At 41.4% G+C, this 23,949-nt stretch overlaps 1 protein-coding gene and 1 pseudogene across 1 annotated transcript; both read left to right on the top strand.

The window, feature by feature from the left end:
• Positions 1-40: 40 nt before the first annotated feature.
• Positions 41-23,643, top strand: Prps1 (phosphoribosyl pyrophosphate synthetase 1). The gene is made up of 7 exons (XM_021153328.3): positions 41-302; positions 9,021-9,204; positions 11,655-11,753; positions 12,812-12,936; positions 19,591-19,764; positions 21,374-21,533; positions 22,665-23,643. Exons 1-7 carry the CDS (start codon positions 181-183, stop codon positions 22,755-22,757), a joined length of 957 nt encoding a protein of 318 aa, XP_021008987.1. The 5' UTR covers positions 41-180; the 3' UTR covers positions 22,758-23,643.
• On the top strand, positions 14,447-16,192 carry LOC110286751 (ankyrin repeat domain-containing protein 13C pseudogene; annotated as a pseudogene).
• Positions 23,644-23,949: the final 306 nt, after the last annotated feature.

The raw sequence follows: 23,949 nt of genomic DNA, 5'->3' as shown, positions 1-23,949 counted from the left end.
CTGGGTGGAGAACTTCCTTTGTAATCCCGCCCCCTGGGCAATTTAATGCCGCGCGCTGGGCGGGAATGTAAGATGGCGGAGTAGCAACGCGGTACTGTTGGTGTTCAGACTGCCTGCTGACTTCCGTTCCCGTGTAGGCGGCGGCGGCGACCACTGAGCACGTTGAGGTAGTTGCCCAAGATGCCGAATATCAAAATCTTCAGTGGGAGCTCCCACCAGGACTTATCCCAGAAAATCGCTGATCGCCTGGGCCTTGAGCTAGGCAAGGTGGTGACTAAGAAATTCAGCAACCAGGAGACCTGGTAAGGACGCAATTGGTATCTTGAGTGTACCTGACATGCCCAGGCCATGGCACCTCGGGGGATAGAGCGGCCGTGGGATTTCCTGGGTACAGAGGATGGGCAGAAAGGGGCAGCAGAGGTTATCTTGCCCCACGGGTTGTTCCGTTATTTTACCTCCCGAGAGGGTCGCGTTCATCCTCGCTGCGCGCGGTTAGGTGGAGCCAAGATGGAGATGGGAGCTGAGGCCGCTACGTTTGGAGGTTGGGGATGGAGGACCTACTGTCGGGGGGTAATGGCCTCCTGGAATGTCTGGAGGTGTACGGGCGCTTAGCTTTGGGCATGGGGACACGTGGCTTGTCGCTTCACTGTGGAGCCAGTAGATTGGATTCGGTTCACTTTCCGCGCGTCGACTGGTGTACATCAGAGAACCTACGGCGTTCTGAGCCCCATCGTGGTCTTTTTCCTAGATTTGAAAAGCTTTTTGGTTGGAAATGGTAGCGTTCTGGTTTGGTCTTGGGAAACATTGTGTTCTGAGGGCGCGAAAACGTTACCACGTTCCCTTAGATTGGCACGGTGTCGGCTTTTCCTATTCTGTCTGTCGAGGAATCAAACCACCCTTAAGTTAAATCCAGTAGTTGGGGTAAAGTGGTTGCTTTTAGCTCAGCATCCTTGATCTTCGACATCTCAGCTTAAGTCACCCCGAAAAAATAGGGAAACCTTAGTTGTAGAATTCGAATTTTTGACGGTTTCCAATCCCGCTACTGGCAGACATAATAATACAAGCACTCCGCCCCTCCTCCATTGTAGCCACTTCTCAGTGTTAAATGCGTGAGGATTTAGGGAACGGCTTACACGTGAGTGTTCAGTGACAAAATAATAACGCAGGGGAAGAGCTAGCTCAAACAGCGAAGGGAAATTTGAATGTCCTCTTTTTGGTGCTCTGCTGTAAAACTCGTGGACCAGCACTGGTGTGCTGTCGCATACCACTAGGCAAGAGCAGGAGAAGCAAGTTTGAAGCAAGCCTAGTCTGCATAGTTAACTCTAGACTAGTCAGGACTATGTAGTGAGACGGTCTTCGAAAAATTGCTAACAGAACTGTCTCTTAGCCCCAGGCATCATCCACATGCACTATTGGACCGTGCTTCTTTTAGTCCCCCCTTCCAGCTATATACAGGATCCTCTAGAGCACTGTATTGTTTTCCTGTAGTAGATGAAATCAGAACACTAACCATAATGCTTTTTTGTTCACTTATTTTAATTTTGGTTTTAGGGTTGTTTGTTTGTTTGTTTGTTTTGGGAGGTAGTCTACAGGACTCAAACATGTATCCTCTTGCTTTTCTCACTGCCTGCTTAGTACTGGGCTTGCAGACTTACACCATCACTACCTCCACAGTCTACAATCTTTCAGTCACCTGTTAGGGGTCAGTTTTTTAAACCAATGATCAATTAAATTACATAAGATTTATTCTTTCTGATTATTTCTAAACGTCTTGTAGTCTTTCCTTTAAATTGATTCTAAGTGTGTTTGTTAACTAAAGTTCATCTGTAATAATGGCTTCTTCCAGGCTTAGCATGCTGTTAATTGTGATGCAAATGGCAGTGCAAACACTGAGAGCATCTGTAACCAGGCAATACCTTAGTCAAAAGAGGTGTGCAAGCTGCTGTTTTTATCTCTGACCATTATTACTCCTGAGCCTCAAAGAAAGCAGAAGAGACCCAGACTTTGAGAACAGCCTAGCTAGGGAATAAGAATATTTTCTTTTTTATTTAATGTGGGGTTTTTTGGCCACTTTGGTTAAACCTTCTATGTTTTTTTTGGCGGGGGGAATGTGAGGACTGTTTTGTCCGTGTGTTAATTCTTCTGCCCTTTGCAGAATGCAACACACCAGAAACTGGGATTATATTTGTGGTGGTGGTCATGGGAGAAGAGGACAACATAGTTTTCTACTGATTAATCTTGATTAAGCCCAACTTGGATAATAAGGCTTTTTGTGATTTAAGTTACTTTGTATATGGATATTTTGCCTGCATATACATATATTGTGTATGGCTGGTACCTGTTGAGGTCAGAAGAGGATGTTAGATCCCCTGGGACTGGAGTCACAGATGGTTGTGAGCTACCATGTGGGACCTGGGAATCAGAACTCCAGTCCTCTACTAGAGCAGCCTGTGATCTTAACCGCTAAACAGGCTCTCTAAAGTTTAAGCTCTAAGCTTGGTTTTGAAAACACCTGAAGCCGGGCGTGGTGGCGCAAGTCTTTAATCCCAGCACTCGGGAGGCAGAGGCAGGCAGGCGGATTTCTAAGTTTGAGGCCAGCCTGGTTTACAAAGTGAGTTCCAGGACAGCCAGGGCTATACAGAGAAACCCTGTCTCGAAAAAAGAAAAAAAAAAAAAAAAAAGAAAGAAAGGAAAAGAAAGAAAAACAACTGAAATGTTGGTTATTCGGCAAAATTTTGACAAATCATAGTGAAAGTTGGGTGAGTTGCTAAGGGTTTTGAGGAGGTGGGGAGTAGACCTGGGTGGGTTAGAGCTTGCTATGTAGACCAGTCTGTCCTTGGAAACATGACTGTTTCTGTTCCCTAAGTATAGGTAAACCTGCATCATCATGCCTGACTGCAGAATAGTTTGGGTTCTTTTTGCCTTTTAATGACAAGGTTTCTTTTTCTTTTTTTTTTTTCGAGACAGGGTTTCTCTGTGTAGCTCTGGCTGTCCTGGAACTCACTCTGTAGACCAGGCTGGCCTCAAACTCAGAAATCCACCTGCCTCTGCCTCCCGAGTGCTGGGATTAAAGGTGTGCGCCACCACACCCGGGGACAAGGTTTTTCTGTAGCACTGGCCGTCCTGCAACTCACTCTGTAGATAAGGCTGACCTCCCAGCTGTGTAGATAAGGCAGATCGCCTAAGGGTCAGAGACAGGTGTGATGGCACACACCTTTAATCTCTGTACTGGGGGAGGCAGAGACAGGCAGGATCTCTGAGTCAGAAGCCAGCCCAATCTACAGAAGTAGTTCCAGGCTACATAGTGAAACTATATATTCTGTAGTTACAAAAGTAAGAACTTTGTTAAAATCAATATTATAAGTCTTATAGAACTGAAGACTATAATAATTTTGTCAAGAACTTTGAAGAAAATGCTAAAGTTTAGAGTTACCTTATCTTTTGTTTTCAAGCAGCTTAAGGGATAGAGGCATAAGTAATGGATAACAGCTCTTTAGAGACTTGCATTTACAAACTCCTCGAGTTCTTATATGGATGGGTAATTTACAAGTGATAAAGATTAGAATGCAAAATATATGTTGTAGGGTTTTATGGACTCATTTGAGGCTTTATAAAGTGAGAAGCCATTTTGATCTAAATGCTTTGAGGAATTTAAGTCTGTCAGACTTTCTAGGGTCAGTTGTGAAATTGTGTTATTTGTTCTCTAACTCCTAATCAAACAATTTGACACTAGGAAGTGAATCTGTGTGAAACACGTGATACTCTGCCCTTTTCTGAAACTACCTCCATAGATAGACCTCGGATACCATGCATAAGGCAAACCTGACCTTATTGGAAATCGGTGCACCCAACTTCTACTCTCCCCCAGGAGAACAGAGATCTGGGTCAAAGAGTGAGATGTGTGAGACTTAGCCATTTGTTTGAAGTTGCTCAATTGTTGGAAATACTTAGTCTAGACTGCATGAGCCACAAAACAGAAGCACTTTTTTTTTTTATTTAAATCAGGGAGTCTTTCGAGGAAAGTGAGTCAAAAAACACACCTTTAGTCTCAGCCAGATAAAGCAGGCTAATCCCAGGGTTCAAGGTCAACCTGATCTATATAGAGAATTTCATGCCAGCCAGGAATTCTCAGTGAGACACTATCTCTAAAAAGGAAAACAAGACCTGAAGAATTCCTTTTTATTTATTTTTTTTTTTTTAATATTTTTATTACATAATTTCCTCAATTACATTTCCAATACTATCCCAAAAGTCCCCCATAGCGCCCCCCACTTCCCTACCCACCCATTCCCATTCTTTTGGCCCTGGCATTCCCCTATATTGGGGCATATAAAGTTTGCAAGTCCAATGGGCCTCTCTTTCCATTGATGGCCGACTAGGCCATCTTTCGATACATATGCAGCTAGAGACAAGAGCTCCAGGGTTCCGGTTAGTACATCATGTTGTTCCAACAATAGGGTTGCAGATCCCTTTAGCTCCTTGGGTACTTTCTCTAGCTTCTCCATTGGGAGCCCTGTGATACATCCAATAGCTGACTGTGAACATCCACTCCTGTGTTTGCTAGGCCCCGGCATCGTCTCACAAGAGACAGCTATATTTGGGTCCTTTCAGCAAGATCTTGCTAGTGTATGCAATGGTGTCAGCGTTTAGAAGCTGATTATGGGACGGATCCACTTCTCCCTTAGCCTCCAAGAGACTTGAAGTGCTGGGGTGGGGAGATACCTAGGGGCCCCCTGCCGGTCCAGAGGAGAATGGGGGAGGATTGTGGAAGAGTGTGATGGGGCACAACAGTGAGCAGGATGTAACGTGAATAAGTAAAACATAATAATAATTTTTAAAAAGTCACTGTTGCTTTGGTGGTAACTTAGAAAATAATTCCTTGAGGTATTCTTTAAACCTGTCCCGTCCTGGCCATTTAAGGATGATGACGAGTCCCACTATATAGCCCAATCTGGTCTCACACCCATCATACATACCTCAGAGTGTGAGAGTGTGTATCGGCATGCCTGGTTAATGCTTTTAAAACAATAGATTTATTTTATGTATTTGAGTACACTGTAGCTGTACAGATGGTTTTGAGTCTTCATGTGGTTGTTGGGAATTGAATTTTTTTTTTTTTTTTTAGGACCTCTGCTCCCTCAGGTCAACCCTTCGTTCAGTCCTTGCTTGTTGTCCTTGGCCCAAAGATTTATTTATTATTATACTTCAGATGCACCAGAGGTGGGCTTCAGATCTCATTACAGGTGGTTGTGAGCCACCATGTGGTTTCTGAGATTTGAACTCAGGACCTTACAGGCTCTTACAGGCTGAGCCATCTCCAGCCCTGGTTAATGCTTTTTTATTTTGAGACAAATTTGCATGCTTAGCTCAGATTGACTCCGGATTTGTGAACCTCTTGTCTCAGGAACTCATGACTATGAATGCATACAAAAGGTTTTGTTGTGAGACAATTCAGGCTGTCTTCAAATTCCTTATAACCTGATTTTCCTGTCTCAACCTGGAATTAAAGACTGCACCCACACCTAGATAGGATCTAACCCAAGACTTCCTAAATACCAAGGAAACACTCCCAATTGAGCTACATTCAATACATGTACCTTAGCTACATTCTTTTTTATTATTACTGGTTCTCTGGATGCAATTTAATAAAACTATCAGAAGGGAATTGTAATCGGAGACCTAAAAATGGGTAAGTAGTTATAGAAAAAAATCAGCCGGGCGTGGTGGCGCACGCCTTTAATCCCAGCACTCGGGAGGCAGAGGCAGGCGGATTTCTGAGTTCGAGGCCAGCCTGGTCTACAAAGTGAGTTCCAGGACAGCCAGAGCTACACAGAGAAACCCTGTCTCGAAAAACCACAAAAAAAAAAAAAAAAAAAAAAAAAAAAGAAAAAAAAAAAAAGAAAAAAATCAAGATACTGGCAAGAAGCATAGAGAGGCCAGAAAGTGGATTTTTTTTTTTTTTTAAGGTTTTTCGAGACAGGGTTTCTCTGTGTAGCCCTGACTGTCCTGGAACTCAGAAATCTGCCTGCCTCTGCCTCCCCAGTGTTGGGATCAAAGGTGTGCGCCACCACGCCCAGCTTCCAAGGAATGTTTAAAAAAAAAAAAAAACCTGAGTGGTGCATAACAAGCTAAGGAGAAAATACTTAAAACTATTTTCCCCTTTTTTGAGACAAGGTATGTAGACTTGGCTTTCATCAATTTCCTAAGGGATAGACGTATAAGTGCATACCACCAAACCTGGTTCAGAGATGGACAATTTCTTTTCTTATGCTACCTACAGAAATTGGAACTTTCCCAGGTTCCCTCATATCATTATACAGCTTCTCGGAAAATACAGAATTAAAGTAGGTTTTTTTGACTGACCACAGAAGTGTTTTTTTTTTTTTAATACTTCTGTTACCTCAGCTTTCATTGAAAAATGCAGTAATGCTTTACTTGAGTATACACAGGTATAATGGTACACAATTATATTCTTTTCTTTACTATTTATTTGTTTAGTTGGTTGTTTTGAGACAGGGTCATAAGCTGGCCCAGACTGCCCTGGAGCTCACCGTCTATCCTAAACTGCCCTCAGCCTACTCTGTCTTAATTATAAGTGCACACCATCAAAATTGAATTTAGAAGCAGGCATGGTAGTGCTTTTGGAGGAAGTAGCAGGAGAATCAGAAGTCTGAGTTCATCCTTGCTTCTATAGTAAATTGCAGGCCATCATGAATTACTACATGAGTCCTTTATTGTCCCCACAAAAAGAAAATAAGAATAAATTTGAGTTTTGAAAATAGTGTATCTCTGGCAGATCTCTTGCCTAGCATGTACAAAATAATGAATATTATTCCCAGTGACAGGAAAATGAATTTTGAGTTGTAGACTTATGGGCAGTGGAAAAAATGAGAAAAAAAATGTCTTACTCGGTGTTTTATAACTTTCTAATTATATTTTTTCTGGAAATTGGCGTTTCCCTGTAAAGCTATGGTATAATGTAACGATAAGTATATTTACACTGATAAAAGCCTAGAGAGGCCGGGTAGCCCTGGCTTTCCTGGACCAGGCTAGCCTTGAACTCAGAAATCCACCTGCCTCTGCCTCCTGAGTGCTCGGATTTGAGATGATTACCTCTACTTTCTTCCTGCTCTTTTCAATGGTTTTAATACTGCCTTCAGGTTTTAGTCTCTGAGTAATACTTCCTGGCCGCAATAAAACTTGAGTTGGAACCTGTTTCCTTCTCAGATTAAGCTGGGGGTTATGGGGGTTAGTTTTGTTGCCTCATTTTTTCATACAATATATTTTGGGGTTTTTTTGGTTTTTTGTTTTTTTTTTTTTTTGGTTTTTTCGAGACAGGGTTTCTCTGTGTAGCCCTGGCTGTCCTGGAACTCACTTTGTAGACCAGGCTGGCTTCAAACTCAGAAATCCGCCTGCCTCTGCCTCCCGAGTGCTGGCATTAAAGGCGTGCGCCACCATGCCCGGCTTTGTTTTTGTTTTTTTCCCAGACAGGGTTTCTCTGTGTAGCCCTGGCTGTCCTGGAACTCACTCTGTAGACCAGGCTGGCCTCGAACTCAGAAATCCGCCTGCCTCTGCTTCCCGAGTGCTGGGATTAAAGGTGTGTGCCACGAGGCCCGGCTTCATACATTTTGATCATATTTTCTCCTCACCCAAGTCCTCTTACCTCCCTACTTACAAAGCTGTATTCATTAGTTATCTTATCAATGGTATTTTTTTTCTCAGTCATAAACTAGCCTTTTATTTTTTTTTTCTTAATTTTGCACTTATGTCTTTGTCATTTTTTTTTTCAGACAGGGTCTCTTTTTATGTAACTACCTAGTCTTTTTTTTTTTTTTTTTTTTTAAAGATTTACTTATTATATGTAAGTACGCTGTAGCCGTCTTTAGACGCTCCAGAAGAGGGAGTCAGATCTCATTATGGATGGTTGTGAGCCACCATGTGGTTGCTGGGATTTGAACTCCAGACTTTTGGAAGAGCTCTTACCCACTGAGCTATCTCTCGAGCCCTACTTTGTCTTTAAAATCACCTTCACCCTTTCTCAGTTTCTTTAGTTCTGGAATTGCTGATGTACGCCACCAACACTGGCCTAATTTTGTAGTTTTGGTTTGTTTTTTTCTTTTGAGACTCTGTGTATCTCTGGCTGTCTTAGAACTCTGTGGACTAGGTATCAAACTCATAAAGAGATCTCTCTGCCTCTGCCTCCCAAGTACTGGGATTAAAGGTGTGTACCGCCACGTCCAGCTACTTCATGTTCTTAAAGACTAATCTCATCCCTCAGGGCAGGGCCCACATCTCTTTCATTCACCTTTACATATTCCTAGTAGAGTACTTAGGTTGGCGTGAGTATTTAATACTTTAACAAACTTACACTACGATAGGAGAGGTATTGTCTTCTCTATATAGCATCTTTATAGAACAGTTGTGATTCATTTCTGAGGATTTTCTTCTTTTCCTTATGTGTAGACTATAATAGTTACCATTAATAGCAGATTTGGTACTATATCTGATGGCCACCATAAATTACAGTGCAATTACATCTTTATAAGTACTTTAAAGTCAACCAATCTTTTTCATCCAGGATCACATTTATAAACTCAGAATATTTGTACAGTGAACTGTAATGAAACTGGATGATAAGCTGCTTCTAGTATACAGGTTCCTTTAGGTGCTCTTTATTGTTTCTTGTTTATTTGTTTTCTTTTTCTTTTTAAAATTATGTGTGTGGGTATACTGTAGCTGCCTTCAGACACACCAGAAGAGGGCACCAGATCCCATTACAGATGCTTGTGACCCACCATGTGTTTGCTAGGAATTGAACTCAGGACCTCTGGAAGAGCAGTCAGTGCTCTTAACCACTGAGCCATCTCTCTCTAACCCTTAGGTGCACTCTCAAAGTCTGAAGTGATCAATATCCACGTGTAGCTGTAACCCATCCATTGCATGTATTAATGCTGATCCTATGACTGTGGTGGCTTAGAAAAATCTATTGTTTATATGCATTCTCTTTTTTTCTATTTTAGTGTGGAAATTGGGGAAAGCGTTCGTGGAGAAGATGTCTACATTGTTCAAAGTGGGTGTGGTGAGATAAATGACAATCTAATGGAGCTTTTGATCATGATTAATGCTTGTAAGATCGCTTCAGCCAGCCGGGTTACTGCAGTCATCCCATGCTTCCCTTATGCCCGCCAAGATAAGAAGGATAAGGTAGGAATGTTTTTTTTTTTTATTGGTGTTGATTAGACCTAGAGCTCTACTACTGAGTTATACCTTCAGCTCAGAATCTTTTCCAATGTAGGGGAAAGAGGATCATTGTCCAAAGTCACAAAGTCCTTAGCTATCAGGTGTATATTTTCCTGTTTGCTAGATGCATGGATTAGTGGTATAGTGTGGTTAGTATAGCTGCCTTACAAAATGATCTTTCCTTAAGTATTCCCTATCTTTATATCAATGATATATAATTGATTTTTTTTTTTTTTTGGTTTTTTTGAGACAGGGTTTCTCTGTGTAGCCCTGGCTTGTCCTGGAACTCACTCTGTAGACCAGGCTGGCCTCGAACTCAGAAATCCACCTGCCTCTGCCTCCCAAGTGCTGGGATTAAAGGCGTGCGCCACCACGCCACCACTGATTTTAAAAGCAGTGCATATATATTATATATTTTACTTAAATATTTTAACTTTTATTTAGGTGACATAATTGTTTCGATAGCTAAGAATATTCAAATCCCACAGAAATCCATTTGTAAGTGAATACTGTGAAATGGCATTGTAACAGATAGTGTATGGCTTTACTTTTTTATTATTTTATTTACATCCTAAATGTTGCTTTTCCTAGTCCCCTCTTGCAGAATACTTTCCCTATCTCCCCTCCCCTTCACCTGATAGGGTGCCCCCTCCTGGGTATCCCCCCACCCTGGGGCATCCTCTTCCACTGAGGCCAGACAAGGCAGCTCTCTACTACATATTTCCCAGGGGCCTCCAACCAGCTCAGGTATGCTGCCTGGTTGGTGACCCCAGTGTCTGGGAGCTTCCAGAGGTCCAGGTTAGTTGACACTGTTGTTCTTCCTATAGAGTTACCATCCCCTTACCATCCCCTTCAGTTCCTTCAATCCTTTCCCTCTAGTGGGCACACTATACCACTAATCCGTGCATGCCCCTCTTCCATAGGGGTCCCTGAGCTCAGTCCAATGGTTGGCTGTAAGTATCTGCATCTGTTTCAGTCAGCTGCTGGTAGAGTCTCTCAGAGGACAGCCATGCTAGGCTCCTATCTGCAAGCACAACAGCATTACTAATAGCATCAGGGTTTGGTGCCTACCTATGGGATAGATCCCAAGTTAGGCAGGTCACTGGACCTCCTTTCCTCAGTCTCTGCTCCATTTTTGTCCCTGCAGTTCTTTTAGACAGAAACACTTCTGGGTCAAAGATTTTGAAAGTGGGTCGGTGACCCCATCCCTCTACTGCTGTTGTTTTTGTTGCTTTGTTTTATTTTTCAAGATAGGGTTTCTCTGAGTAGCCCTGTCCTAACACCCACTGGGTAGACCAGGATGGCCTTGAATTCCCTATCTCTGCCTCCAGAGTGCTGGGACTAAAGGTGTGCACCACCACTTCCTGTCTTTGTCTACTATTTTGTTTTGTTGTTTTTCAAGACAGGGTCTCTCTATGTAGCTCTGGTTGTCCTGGAACTCTCTGGGTAGACCAGGCTGGCCTCATAAGAGATCTGTATACCTCTGTCTCCAGGGAACAAAGGCATGTGCCACTACTGGCTGTTTCTTATGCATACATTTTCTTTTTTCTTAAAAGATTTATTTCATGTATGTGAGTACATTGTCCCTACCTTTGGACAGCCCAGAAGAGGACATCAGATCCCATTATAGATGGCTGTGAGCCACCATGTGGTTGCTGGGAATTGAACTCAGGATCTCTGGAAAAGCAGTCAGTGCTCTTAACCACTGAACCATCTTTCCTGCCCTATACATACATTTTCAATCTATTCAAGTGTTTACTATGGTCAAACAAGTTTAGTCTTCATACTTACTATCTCTAAAAATTGTTTTATCAAAACATTTTAATGCATACATACTCAGTACTTATATGCCACCTAACAGGACCTATATCAAAATAAAGTTGGTTAATCTGACTCATCTGAAAGTCAGCTTCATATTTACCTCAACATACCCGTGCCACTATAAAAAGACTACTACAAAGTCTAAGCTTTTATTCTATACTTGGTCATAATAAACAAACAAGCTAGCATTCCTCCTAGGTATTAATTAAATTAATCATTTGTAAAAATGATTATTAACTAGAAGAGGCTTGCAAAGCTTTATGTAAATACCTCATTCTGTAAATAAACCAGATACGTAAATCTTAATGTATAAACTCCCAGCTAATAATACCATTTGGATCTTCTGGCAATACAATGGCATGCATAGGGAAGAGGGGTATATACTTGTCCTATAAAAAGAGAAACAACTTGAGAACTACAACTACAAGTTTGTATAAAACTAAATTTAGTTATTTTGTATAATCATTCAATATAGCTAGTTACCACTGAATTTATATGCCATATGTGGCATTTAAGTCCATGATAAAGTTTCTCAAGGAAATGAATTGTTTTCATCTTGTTTTTTTGATTTTCGTTTTTTCCTTTCTATTCAGAGCCGGGCTCCAATCTCAGCTAAGCTTGTTGCAAATATGCTATCTGTAGCAGGTGCAGATCATATTATCACCATGGATCTACATGCATCTCAAATTCAGGTATGAGTTAAAGCTACATACTAAGAGGTAGAAGGGTGGGAGGAAAGTCAGGCATGGTAGTGGATGTCTGCAGTCTGGAGGCTGAAAGATGAAGCAAGAACTTTGACTGTTTGGTATTATGGAAGAGCATAGGCTTTAGGATTAGAACTAGTCTAGATGCTTCTACTTAAACGTACTAGCATGTTAACTTTATAACCTTGGTAGGTTACTTCTGATATATACACATTATGATGGTTATAAAACATTAAGTCTATGATACTTGATTGATGGAGCTGATAATAATGGTAGTAGCTATTATCAGGATTTACCCCCAGAATAATCAGTCTTAAATTTAGAGCTACAGAATTAAGGATTTTTCACACAAGCCCAGAGCAATGGAAATCAATTGCCACATTTATTTTATACTATATAAAGAAATTTCCTGCTACATATGGTAGTGCATGTATACAATCTTAGCATCTGGAAGACCCAGGCAGGGAGAAAATAAAACCTGCTTTAAAAATATAAACTCCCAGTTAATACCATTTGTATCCTGTGGCAATACAGTGACGTACATAGTATAGAGGAGTATACTCGTCCTGTAAAAAAAGGAACAGCCAACTTAGTTGAGAAATACAACTCATTTATATAAACTATTAAAACACACATCTCTTGGTTTCATCATTCAATATAAATAGTTGGCCCTGAGTTTACATGCAGTACTAACGCTAGCTGCTTTACCAGTTGGACTAGCACCAACACCACGAGGCATAAATAGTGTAAGTTGGGAGTCTGATCTTTGGCTTGGCAGTTCCTAGTACCTGACTGAGTCTGACTTTATATGGGCTCGTTCTGTACCTATGGTCAGATGTGAGTTGGCTAAGGGCTAACATTTGTTGATTTTGCCAGGAAAGAGGTATTTTACTGGTGAGTCCCAGGGAGCAAACTCCTCAAGACATCAGACTCACCAGCAAATACCTTCCCTCAGATGAGCCATTTCTCTGCATCTATTTTGTTAGACATTCATAAATGAAAGAAAAGAAAAATCAGACAAAACTTAACCCATCTCCTTTCTCCAGGGTTTCTTTGATATCCCAGTGGACAATTTATATGCAGAGCCAGCTGTCCTAAAGTGGATCCGGGAGAATATATCTGAGTGGAGAAACTGTACTATTGTCTCACCTGATGCTGGTGGAGCCAAAAGGTAAGGTTATAATTACTATTGTTCCTCAAAATAATGTACTGTGCCAGGCACTGGTGGCACATGCCTTTTATCTCAACACTTAGGAGGCAGAGGCAGGTAGATCTCTGATTTCAAAGCTAGCCTGGTCTACAGAGCGAATTTGAGGACAACTAGGCTGTCACAGAGAAAACCTGCCTCAAGAAAACCAATAGTTGTTGCATTATGCTTGACTCTCACATTAGTAAAACAACACTGCTGAACTTTATCGGAAAGGGTTGGAAATTTCATTTGCAATGAATAGCATTTATTCTTTAACCCTATATTAATGGATAAGTAAGCTTTACATTGCTTGGTTGGTGGTTTTAGTCCCTGGATGCTCTGGTGGTCCAGTCAGCCGACATTGTTCTTCCTAGCATAGGTGACTGCTGGAGTGTTGGGGTGGATGAGTGGGGGAGCACCCTCATAGAGGCAAAGGAGAAAGGGCAGGATATCATTTGAGATGTAAAAGAATGGAATGATATTTTTTTAAAGTAGCCTTTACAAACCTTTTACAAAGCTGTTGGTTAGACCATTTTATTCCTGAATTATAATATTGAACAGAGAGGGAAATAAAGTATGGGATTTTAAAGTCTATCCCTTAATTTTTTATTAAAGATTTATTTATTATATATGAGCACACTGTAGCTGTCGTCAGACACCAGAAGAGGGCATTGCATTCCATTACAGATGGTTGTAAACCACCATGTGGTTGCTGGGATTTGAACTCAGGACCTCTAGAAGAGTAGTCAGTGCTCTTAGCCGCTGAGCCATCTCTCCAGCCCTATACCTTAAATTTTTAAACCAAACTTATTGTCAGGGTTTAGCAGTTACAATACTTTATAGCTCAAATAGTGCAGACTAAGGGCCTTTGATTTTCTTAGTGGATTGTGTGTTAGTAATACATACAGAAATATGACGCAGGTTCTTGTGGAAATAGAATGAAGGGCTACAAAAGTCAGATGAGTAGAAAAAAATGATTAGATCTTTCCAAAAGTGGTAACAAATCATGAAGAATTCAAACACTTCACATCTTTCCCAACCTTCTCTTTAATAAACTGCGACCTTGGTTCATCCAGCCAGATATATAGCTTGACGAACTCCATTTAATGAGGAGCAGTTATCCGCTGTGACAGTGGTCACAATCTGTTCTTAACTTCTTTTTTTTTTTTGGTTTTTCGAGACCGGTTTCTCTGTGTAGCCCTGGCTGTCCTGGCACTCACTTTGTAGACCAGGCTGGCCTCAAACTCAGAAATCCGCCTGCCTCTGCCTCCCAAGTGCTGGGATTAAAGGCGTGCGCCACCACGCCCGGCTGTTCTTAACTTCTTAAGCATTATCTTCATGTCTTTCTCAGGATTTAAAAAGTAGTTAATTTGAAATAATCAACGGTCCTGCGGTCATGGTCTCTTGAGCTGCGGCTTTCCCCCTCCGAGAGGAGGGCCGCCGCCTCCGGGAAGATGCGCGTGTCGCGGACCCGCGGTCGCCCAGGGAGTTCATGCTGCGTGCTAGGCTCGCGGCCCGCCGCTCTAATCGCCCGGCCCTGCCGCCCCGCCGGCTCCGCCCGCTGTGAGCCTCCCGGAGCCTGTCCCGCGCGCCGCAGCGGCTATGACCAGGGAGAAGATCCGCTCCCTGCGGAGGGATCACAAGCCCAGCAAAGAGGACAGGGACGTGCTGGAGCCCTGCGAGGAGGAGGCGACACGGCCGGCCCTGGCGGGGCGCCGCAGCACAACGCAGTGACTGCCACCTGCCCAGCCCCGGCCTGCCTGGGCGGCAGCAACCCCACTTTGGTCGCTGACGGAGGTGGCTGCCCCTCGCTCTACCCGGTCCACGAGTGCGTCTTTAAGGGGGACGTGAGGAGACTGTCCTCGCTCATCCGCATGCACAATATCGGACAGAAAGATAATCATGTCACAGCTCTTCTAAGGAAACTCAAGCAGCAATCTAGGGAGAGTGTTGGAGAAAAACGACCTAGGTTGTAAAAAGCCCTAAAAGAGTTAGGTGACTTTTACCTAGAACTTCACTGGGATTTTCAAAGCTGGGTGCCTTTGCTTTCCCGAATTCTGCCTTCTGATGCCTGTAAAATATACAAGCAAGGTATCAACATCAGGCTTGACACAACTCTCATAGACTTTACTGACATGAAGTGCCAACGAGGGGATCTAAGCTTCATCTTCAATGGGGATGCTGCACCCTCTGAGTCTTTTGTAGTGTTAGACAATGAACAAAAAGTTTATCAGCGAATACACCATGAGGAGTCAGAGATGGAAACAGAAGAAGAAGTTGATATTTTAATGAGCAGTGATATTTATTCTGCGACTTTATCAACCAAATCCATTTCTTTCACTCGTGCCCAAACTGGATGGCTTTTTCGGGAAGATAAAACAGAAAGAGTAGGAAACTTTTTGGCAGACTTTTATCTGGTGAATGGACTTGTTCTAGAATCAAGGAAAAGGAGGGAGCACCTGAGTGAGGAGGACATCCTGCCGAACAAGGCCATCATGGAGAGCCTGAGCAAAGGGGGGAGCCTGGCGGAGCAGAGCTTTGAGCCGGTTAGAAGACAGTCCCTTACCCCTCCTCCTCAGAAGGGGAAGAATACATATCCCCCGAAAATGGAAAGGCACCACACCTGGGCAGAGAACTGGTGTGCAAAGAGAGCAAGAAAACATTTAAAGCCACTGTAGCCATGAGCCAGGAATTTCCCCTGGGAATTGAGTTATTGTTGAATGTTCTAGAAGTAATAGCACCCTTCAAGCACTTTAACAAGCTTAGAGAATTTGTTCAAATGAAGCTTCCTCCAGGCTTTCCTGTAAAATTAGATATACCCGTGTTTCCCACAATCACAGCCACTGTGACTTTTCAGGAGTTCCGATGTGATGAATTTGATGGATCCATCTTTGCTATCCCTGAAGACTACAAGGAAGACCCAAGTCGTTTTCCTGATCTTTAACTAATCTGGAAGAGCATGAGGCTCCAGGTGGAAAAGGCAGAGCTTTTCTAAGCAGAGTGTCAACACATCAGTGATGTGATGAAAAACTGACCTCTAATAAAACATCCACAGCTTCCTGATGTGCCATTCATTCATCTTTTTAAAGTCACTTCCTGTCTGTAATAGTTTGACACCCAGTGACCCTGAGACCTTCCTATGTAAAGCAGCTGTGAGTGCTGTGATTTGTTTTTAAAGATTTTTACACTTCTTGTTGAAATATATATCAAATAAATATATCTATAGCTATATCTAAAACACTCCTGGACCATTAACGTAAATTCTGTGTCTTAGGAGATATGAAACCCTTTGAAATGCGTCACCTCTATTCAGGGTGGCATGTATAAATGTTCCTTTAAACTTGTTTTCATCATTATGTATAGTTCTGTAATTTGAATGTTTAATCAACTAGGAGGAATGTAGTTTTCTGAGGTGAACAGAGCAATGGTAACCATCAAACAGTCTCATTTACAGCCTGTTCCAATACATTCCGAGGGAACGCTCCCTGCAGGGAATGTGGTGCGCCTCCCACCCCTCCAGCACCTTGATAACAGTTGCATTTATAGCTGCAATGCATTCCAAGGGAGTGCTCCCCAGCACCTCCATGCAGCTCATCGTGGTGCTCTTTGTTTCACCTGAATCCTTTTTCAGTGGAAACTGTTTGTTACTGATATTCTTTTCATAGAACTTCTATTTTTTTTCTCTCCTAAACTTAGAGTTTAAAGGTCCTTGTTCTGTTGATAGGTACGGTAACATGCTTACAGCTAGCCCTCTCAGCACTTTAAACAAAATCCAAATTTTTAAACTTGCTTCCTACTAAGTGCACGTAAGTTAGATTATTTTTAACGGAATATGGATGCATTGGTGTCAATTTAAAAAAATGTATTTTGGACAATTATGTAATGCTTTCAAAATAAGGTAAAAACATTTTATATGTAACAATATATTTGTTATAGGCTAAAAGTCCAGAAACACACAAGATTGAAAGTTCTTTTTTTTTAAGTCACAGGAAAATAATTATTTGATTTGTCTCCAAAGTGTTAAAATCATGCATTACTCACTTTTGCACCTAAATTTTTTCATATTTATTAAAAGATAGTTTAAAGATCCAAGAAAGAAAATTAGGGAGAATAATGTTCAAATCACAATAGTATCATGTTGTACTAAAGACTTAGCTAAATGTTTGTGTCCTGATGAGAAGTGTCAAGATACACCTGTCAGGTTGTTACAGCGTGACTAGTAGTTTAAACTTTGACCAAGACTTTTATTGAAAGATGACTTATTTAAAAATCCAAAGTGTCAGCCATAAGATATTTATCTCTTTACAGTTTCATCTCACATAGTGATACCACCTAGCATATGTTGACATTTTACTTTTTCTAAGAATAATTGAGTTAAAAAATCAAGGCCCTCATCCCTCCAGTAAGTGATCTATTTAAGAACTGAGAAGCCCAAAGCTAGCATGATGAAATGGAGGCAGTGGCTGATCCAGTGACTTAGCTATTTAGTTCTGTTGTCAACCATGACGTCCAAGGTTCTGAAAGGCAGTGACCACTGTTGCTTTAGGCTCATTGGCTTGAACATGTAGGAAGAAATGATAAATTTGCAGCTTGGGATTTAGAATTTCTTAAACATATGTGAATATTTTGCTGGGTAACACTGGATATAGGACTACTGAAAATTTTTGCACTGGATTGTACTACTGAAAATGGTTGCACTGGATTGTTTTAAGACTTCAATTTACCTTTAATGAATAGTAGAATCAGATTGTCCATTCCAAAATATTTTTTCTCTGATCACAAAGAACAAGTGTATCTCTTATGATGGTGGGAAAAAAAGGAGTTAATTAATGCAAATAAACTTTTCACAATATTAAAAAAAAACAAGAATCAACAAGGTTTGCTTTTTTTTTTAAAGTTTGGTATAAGAATATTACTTTCTCAAATGACTTACTGTTCTTTGTCATTCTTGCACATTTAATTACTTCATAGCGATGGAGTATTTTATTTTCCAAGTGAGTGATGCTCACTAGTGCCTTAGCAGAGTTGGGGAGTAGCTAAGAATCCCTAGTGTGATTATGATTTGCAATGAAGCTCTCCACTCAAGAGGGTAGGGGTTATTTTTCCAACCCTTTTCTGCTTTGTTGGTGTCTTGGCCAGTGAGCATGAATAATTTGAAACACTTAAAGTAACTGATATCATGCATTTGTCTTGAGTGTCATCATTCCAAGTAAACTGGTTACCTCTGATGTTAGGTGCCTAGCCAGTAGTAATTAAAGAGCACATGGTATAAGGTTAGTTTAGAACCAGGTAGAAATGTTGCCTAGAGTTATGGTTTGAACCTTATATAGTCACAGGTTCCTTTCAACAAAAACTTTGGTACAACGGAAATATGACATAATGCTAAAGTTTGATCAATGCCACATTTAAAAACAAAACCTGAAGCAGGAATCTTTTCCTTTTTTTTTATTTTTGTTGTTGTTTTTCGAGACAGGGTTTTCTCTGTGTAGCCCTGGCTATCTTGGAACTCACTCTGTATACCAGGCTGGTCTTGAACTCAGAAATCCACCTGTCTCTGCCTCCCGAGTGCTGGGATTGAAGGAATGCTCCACCACTGCCCAGTGGAATCTTTTCTTTATGACAAGGATTATACAGTGGTGCCTGGGTACAAATGTCATATAGGTAGCCTATTGTCTGTATATTAAATGACTTTTTGAATAGTAGAGTTGAATAGGAGAGAGAGAGAGAGAGAGAGAGAGAGAGAGAGAGAGAGAGAGAGAGAGAGATGAGAGAGAGGAGTAGAGGCCAGCCATGAGCACATGGAGAGAGAGTGGGGAGGGGAATGGGGAGAGAAGGGACAGAGGGGAAAGAGAGGGAACAAGAGCCACTGAATGACTTTCTGCATAAGTGAACTGTGTTGTACTTTATTGTCAGATTTGTCTTCTAACCTGCCTTTGATGGGAAAAAAGTGAGTTTTCTTCATTTGATAATAATTTCAGCTATATAATAACATGCCCTGTTTGTCTGGTTAATTGGCTTAATTTTCTTTCTAGAAGGAATCTCAAGGTTGGTGACCAGGTACAGTTGCTATTTACCACCAGTGATAGTTGTTACCACCATTTGGGGAGAGAGGGTAGGCTTTACTCCACTCCTGCCAGCTTCAGGTTCACTGGTCACTAACTAGTTCTAGACTCACAAGTCTTCCATGATGGAAATTGGGATAATCTGTGCACTCCCTGCACTAGCTATAAGATCTCTCTCTTCTGCTTTTAGTTAGCAAACTAATATACCTTAGTACATACTGTTTCCCAGGACTGGTGAAGGGTATGCCTACCCCATCTATACTATGAACTGTGTAAGTTTGAATATTATATTCCTATACTGCTGTTGGTATTACAGAATCATCAATCCACAAAATCCAGTTTGTATTGTTTGTTTTGTGGGATATCAATGATAGTTGCTTTCTTCTAGCTCTGGGATCTGTTTTAGTTCCAAGGAGTATTCTCCCACAGTAAAAACATTCCGTTATTTTGTGTAAGTGAGCACAAGCGATGAAACCTGGGGTCAGCTGTCTACAAATAAATGATACTCCCAGCTTTGGAAGCCACTTTTGCCTTGGATTTTTGTCTTTCCTAACTTTGAACATCTATTTTACAGAGTGACCTCCATTGCAGACCGGTTGAATGTGGATTTTGCTTTGATTCACAAGGAACGGAAGAAGGCCAATGAAGTGGACCGCATGGTACTCGTGGGAGATGTGAAGGACCGGGTGGCTATACTTGTGGATGACATGGCTGACACTTGTGGTACAATCTGTCATGCCGCTGACAAGTGAGTACAGGCTAGTTAGAAATAAAAAGCTAAACTACTGCTTTACTGATTCTTTCTGAAACACAACTGAAGGGTAAGTAGTAGCTTTGGGATATTCTGATCATGCTAGCTTTTAATAACATAGATTAGTAAGTATTCCTCATTTCAGATTTTTTTTAAAGATTTATTTATTATTATATCTAAATACACTGTAGCTGCCTTCAGATGCACTAGAAGAGGGCATCATGTGAGCCACCATGTGGTTGCTGGGATTTGAACTCAGGACCTTTGGAAGAGCAGTCAGTGCTCTTAACCGCTGAGCCATCTCTCCAGCCCTCCTTTCAGATTTTTAATTTTTATAAACAGACACTGCTTTTACATCCAAGATATCCTTAATAAGTTATCAAAAGTTAAATCCATCACATACACTTTACCTTTTCAAAGTCCTTACTTAGTAACACAATCTACCATAGACTGGGTTGTCTCCCCTCATGATTACATTTCTGCCCGGAAGCTGTGACGAGACAGTATATTGATTGCATATTGCTAGACCAGGGAAAGATGAAAATTCTACACCTGTTTTTTACTGAATGCATGGTATGTTTGTGCCATTATAAAGTCCAAAAATCCTAAGTTCAAGTATAGTCAGAACAATTGTTATATGGTAAAGTTTGCCCTTTTATTTATTTGATGTATATGAGTATACTGTCGCTGTCTTCAGATGCACCAGAAGAGGGCATCAGATCCCATTACAGATGATTATGAGCCACCATGTGGCTGCTGGGAATTGAACTCAGGACCTCTGGAAGAGCAGTTGGTGCTCTTAACTGTTGAGCCATCTCTCCAGCCCGCCAAGTTTGCCCTTTTTAACCATCTAATTCAATGACAATTAATAATATTCTACACTGCTACCTTTCTGTTTTGTTAGAAATCCCTAGATGTCCTTTACATATATTTATTTTGTATGTGTGCATATGTGCACATACCATGGCAAGCGTGTGGAAATCAAAGGACAACTTTCAGAATGGCTCGCTCCCTTTGGGTCCCAGGGATCAAATTCAGGTCCCCAGGCTGGGCAGCAAGTACAGTCAAATTAAGTATTTCTGGTTAAGCTTACTCCCGTCACAGTTATAAAGTTGCAAACTTGTGGAACCATACATAGTTTTATTATATAGTTTTTCATATCATATTGAAGGGCATTTCTCTTTTTGCCATCCAGAAAGGAAAAACACAGGTTACCCCTGGTAATTGTTTTATAGGGTCTACCACAATAAGGCTTAGTGCAGGCTTTATTCCTTAATAAGTCCAGAACTGTGTCCCCCTAAAATTCATGTGTTGACTTCTAGCCCCAGGTGTGGTTTTGCAGATTAGCCTGGGAGGGATTTAGGCATAGTGAGATCTTGAGCAGAACCCTCATGATAGGATTAGTGACCTTATTAAAAGGAACCTGTTTGCTATACTTTCTTTCCCTGTATACTAGAAAGTCCTGTGAGCGCCTAAGATGGTTGTCTTAGCCTTGTTTGTGAAACAAACATGTCTGATATTCTCTTATGACAAATTAATATTCTTCCTTCTTCCTAATTCAGATTCTGTATTTGAATGTCAGATTAATCAGATCTTTTCCCTCTAGACTTCTCTCAGCTGGCGCTACCAGAGTTTATGCTATCTTGACACATGGAATCTTTTCTGGCCCTGCCATTTCGCGAATCAACAATGCATGCTTTGAAGCAGTAGTAGTTACCAATACCATACCTCAGGAGGACAAGATGAAACACTGCTCCAAAATACAGGTGATTGATCCAAAACCAAATTTCCATTAAGATTTTGCAGATGGTAACATATTAAGTCAGATGTGTTAATACTGAAGCTTAGCTTCTTTGGGTTTTCTGTTTAGTTTGTTCTGAGAATGGAACCCAAAGTCTTGTTTCTGTAGGTAAGCATTCTACCACTGAATTTCTAAACCCATCCTTAGCTCCTTTTTTCTTTTGGCCATAAGGACTGTGTCCAGAGTCCTACTTTGTAGTCTCATTAGGTTACCCAGATTGGCCTTGAACTTACTATGTAGCACAGGCAGGCCTTGAACTTGGAATCATTATGCCTTACCCTCGAAAGTAGCTAAAGGCCTGGCTTCCTTCTGTGAGTTTTTTTGCTCTCGTTTACTCGATACAATGTCCTACTACTGCAGCCCTGGCTGACCTAGAATTTGGTGTGTAGATTAGGCTGGCAGTAAACTCAGAATCTTTTGCAACAAGGCACGCACACTGGTGACTAGGGTAGCCTGAGACTCACTGTAATCCTCTTGCCCTAGTCTCCCAAGGACTAAGATTATAAGCATGCTCTTTTTTGTGAGTTTGTCTGTCTGTTTTTAGAGACAGGTTTCTCTGTGTAACCATGGCTGTCCTAGAACTTGCTCTGTAGACCAGGCTGGACTCAAACTCACAGAGATGCACCTGCGTCTGCCTCCTGAGTGCTGGGATTAAAGGTGTGCGCCACTATCATCTGGCTAATTTGTGAGTATGCATGTGTGTGTGCACGAGTGAGTGCATAGATCACATGTAGAGGATCCCAAAAGGGTATCAGATTCCCTGGAGCTAGAGTTAAAGGTGGTTGTGAGCCACCTGACCTTGAACTCTAGTCATCTGGAAGAGCAGTCAGTGAGTGCTCTTAACTGCTGAACCATCCTCTTAACCTGCTCTAGGCGTGAACTTGGCCTATACAGAATCACTCTTTTAATGATCTTGAGTCAGGGTTTGCATCTTAACTCTTTCCTAAGTGATTATAGTACAAGGGAGGAGTTGAGTGCTAGATCCTTAGTTAAATTTGCTTTCCAAGCTGCTCATAGAGGCTACAGCTAAGCCCATGAACTCGGCTCTTTCATACTAACCTGGTGCTTTTTTTTTTTTTTTTTTTTGCCTTTCTAGGTGATTGACATCTCTATGATCCTTGCAGAAGCCATCAGGAGAACCCACAATGGAGAATCTGTCTCCTACCTGTTCAGCCATGTTCCTTTATAATAGAACTTCTGAAGCAGTTTGAAAATAAACCAACCCCACCCCCTTGTTTTTCTTGGTATTGGTGAGTTCAGCAGAAGACCCAGCTTGCTTCAGTATAGCTTCTTACATCTCACATTAGCTATATTAGCATTTGTCCTAAATCGGAGAAAGACCAATTACTATTAATTGCTAGGATGTTCGACCTGCATTGTTGTATCCTGGCTTTCTTGTTTATTTTGTGAACCTTGCAGCTTTAAGTTGAGCTCAGCTGTTGAAAGATGTATAGACTGTTAAGAATATTCCACAAGGTCCTTAGGACGTGGTTGACAAAGCTCAGACTCCACTGCATGGGAATGCTTTGGGGTTTTCTGCATTCAGAATAACTAGCGACAAAGCCAGCCCATGTGTAATACATTTTCAGAGGTCTGCAGCAAGAACCCTGAGCATCCTTAAACATAGTTCAGATGTTGAGCATCCTGTAAGGCAGGGGCAGGTAGCTCAATGCAGTAATTAGGTTTTGGGAGGAAGAAGCCTGATCCATTGCTATTTAACGCTTACCTATCTCGCTTGGATTCTCTACACCTATTCCTTTCCAGTTGGCTTTACCTTTAGCTATCGTGACCCTTTCCTGGCCAAATATCTTGGACTCAGTGATCATTGTAACAACATCTTCTGTAAGACAGACTTGCTTCTTGCTATGTAACTGCTAACATTCACATTAGGTAACTTGCTGTAGCACGGCCTTCCTTAGCCTACTACCTCTGAGGTGGTGGGTTTAGGTGGTGTTGTAGTGCCTTTTGATTAATTTAAGTATTTAATTTTTATCTTCCTTGGATCCGTTTGGCCTCTCAATTGAACTTACTGTATTGTGTAGAAGAAACTTAATAAAATGTCTGTCATGTGTGCAGTTTTGGGTGTACTGTCATATCTGATTTCCCTGCTGGCTTGTCTTAGGTGTTTCACTGGCCAGCACATCTCTCTTTCCTATTTTAGCCACCTTGTTAAGAGAAAGCAAGACATAAAAGTGTCTGAGGTGTAGTGAGAATTAGAACTAATTAATTCTGTGTAGTATACATGAATTATATCAAAAATAATTAATTCCTTCTGGGTTTCTGCCAGTTATTCCTGGAAATCCAAATTCCTATTTCTTTTGAGCTGATTTTGTCTAATGTGGTAATTTCCCTCCTTTACCAGTGTTTAATTTCTGAATAAA

The sequence above is a fragment of the Mus caroli genome, unplaced genomic scaffold (genome assembly GCF_978045245.1).
Source record: "Mus caroli unplaced genomic scaffold, Mus_caroli_1 scaffold_5, whole genome shotgun sequence".
Lineage (NCBI taxonomy): Eukaryota > Metazoa > Chordata > Mammalia > Rodentia > Muridae > Mus > Mus caroli.
Note: the sequence above shows the minus strand (reverse complement) of the source record. Positions and strands in the feature narration are given on the sequence as shown.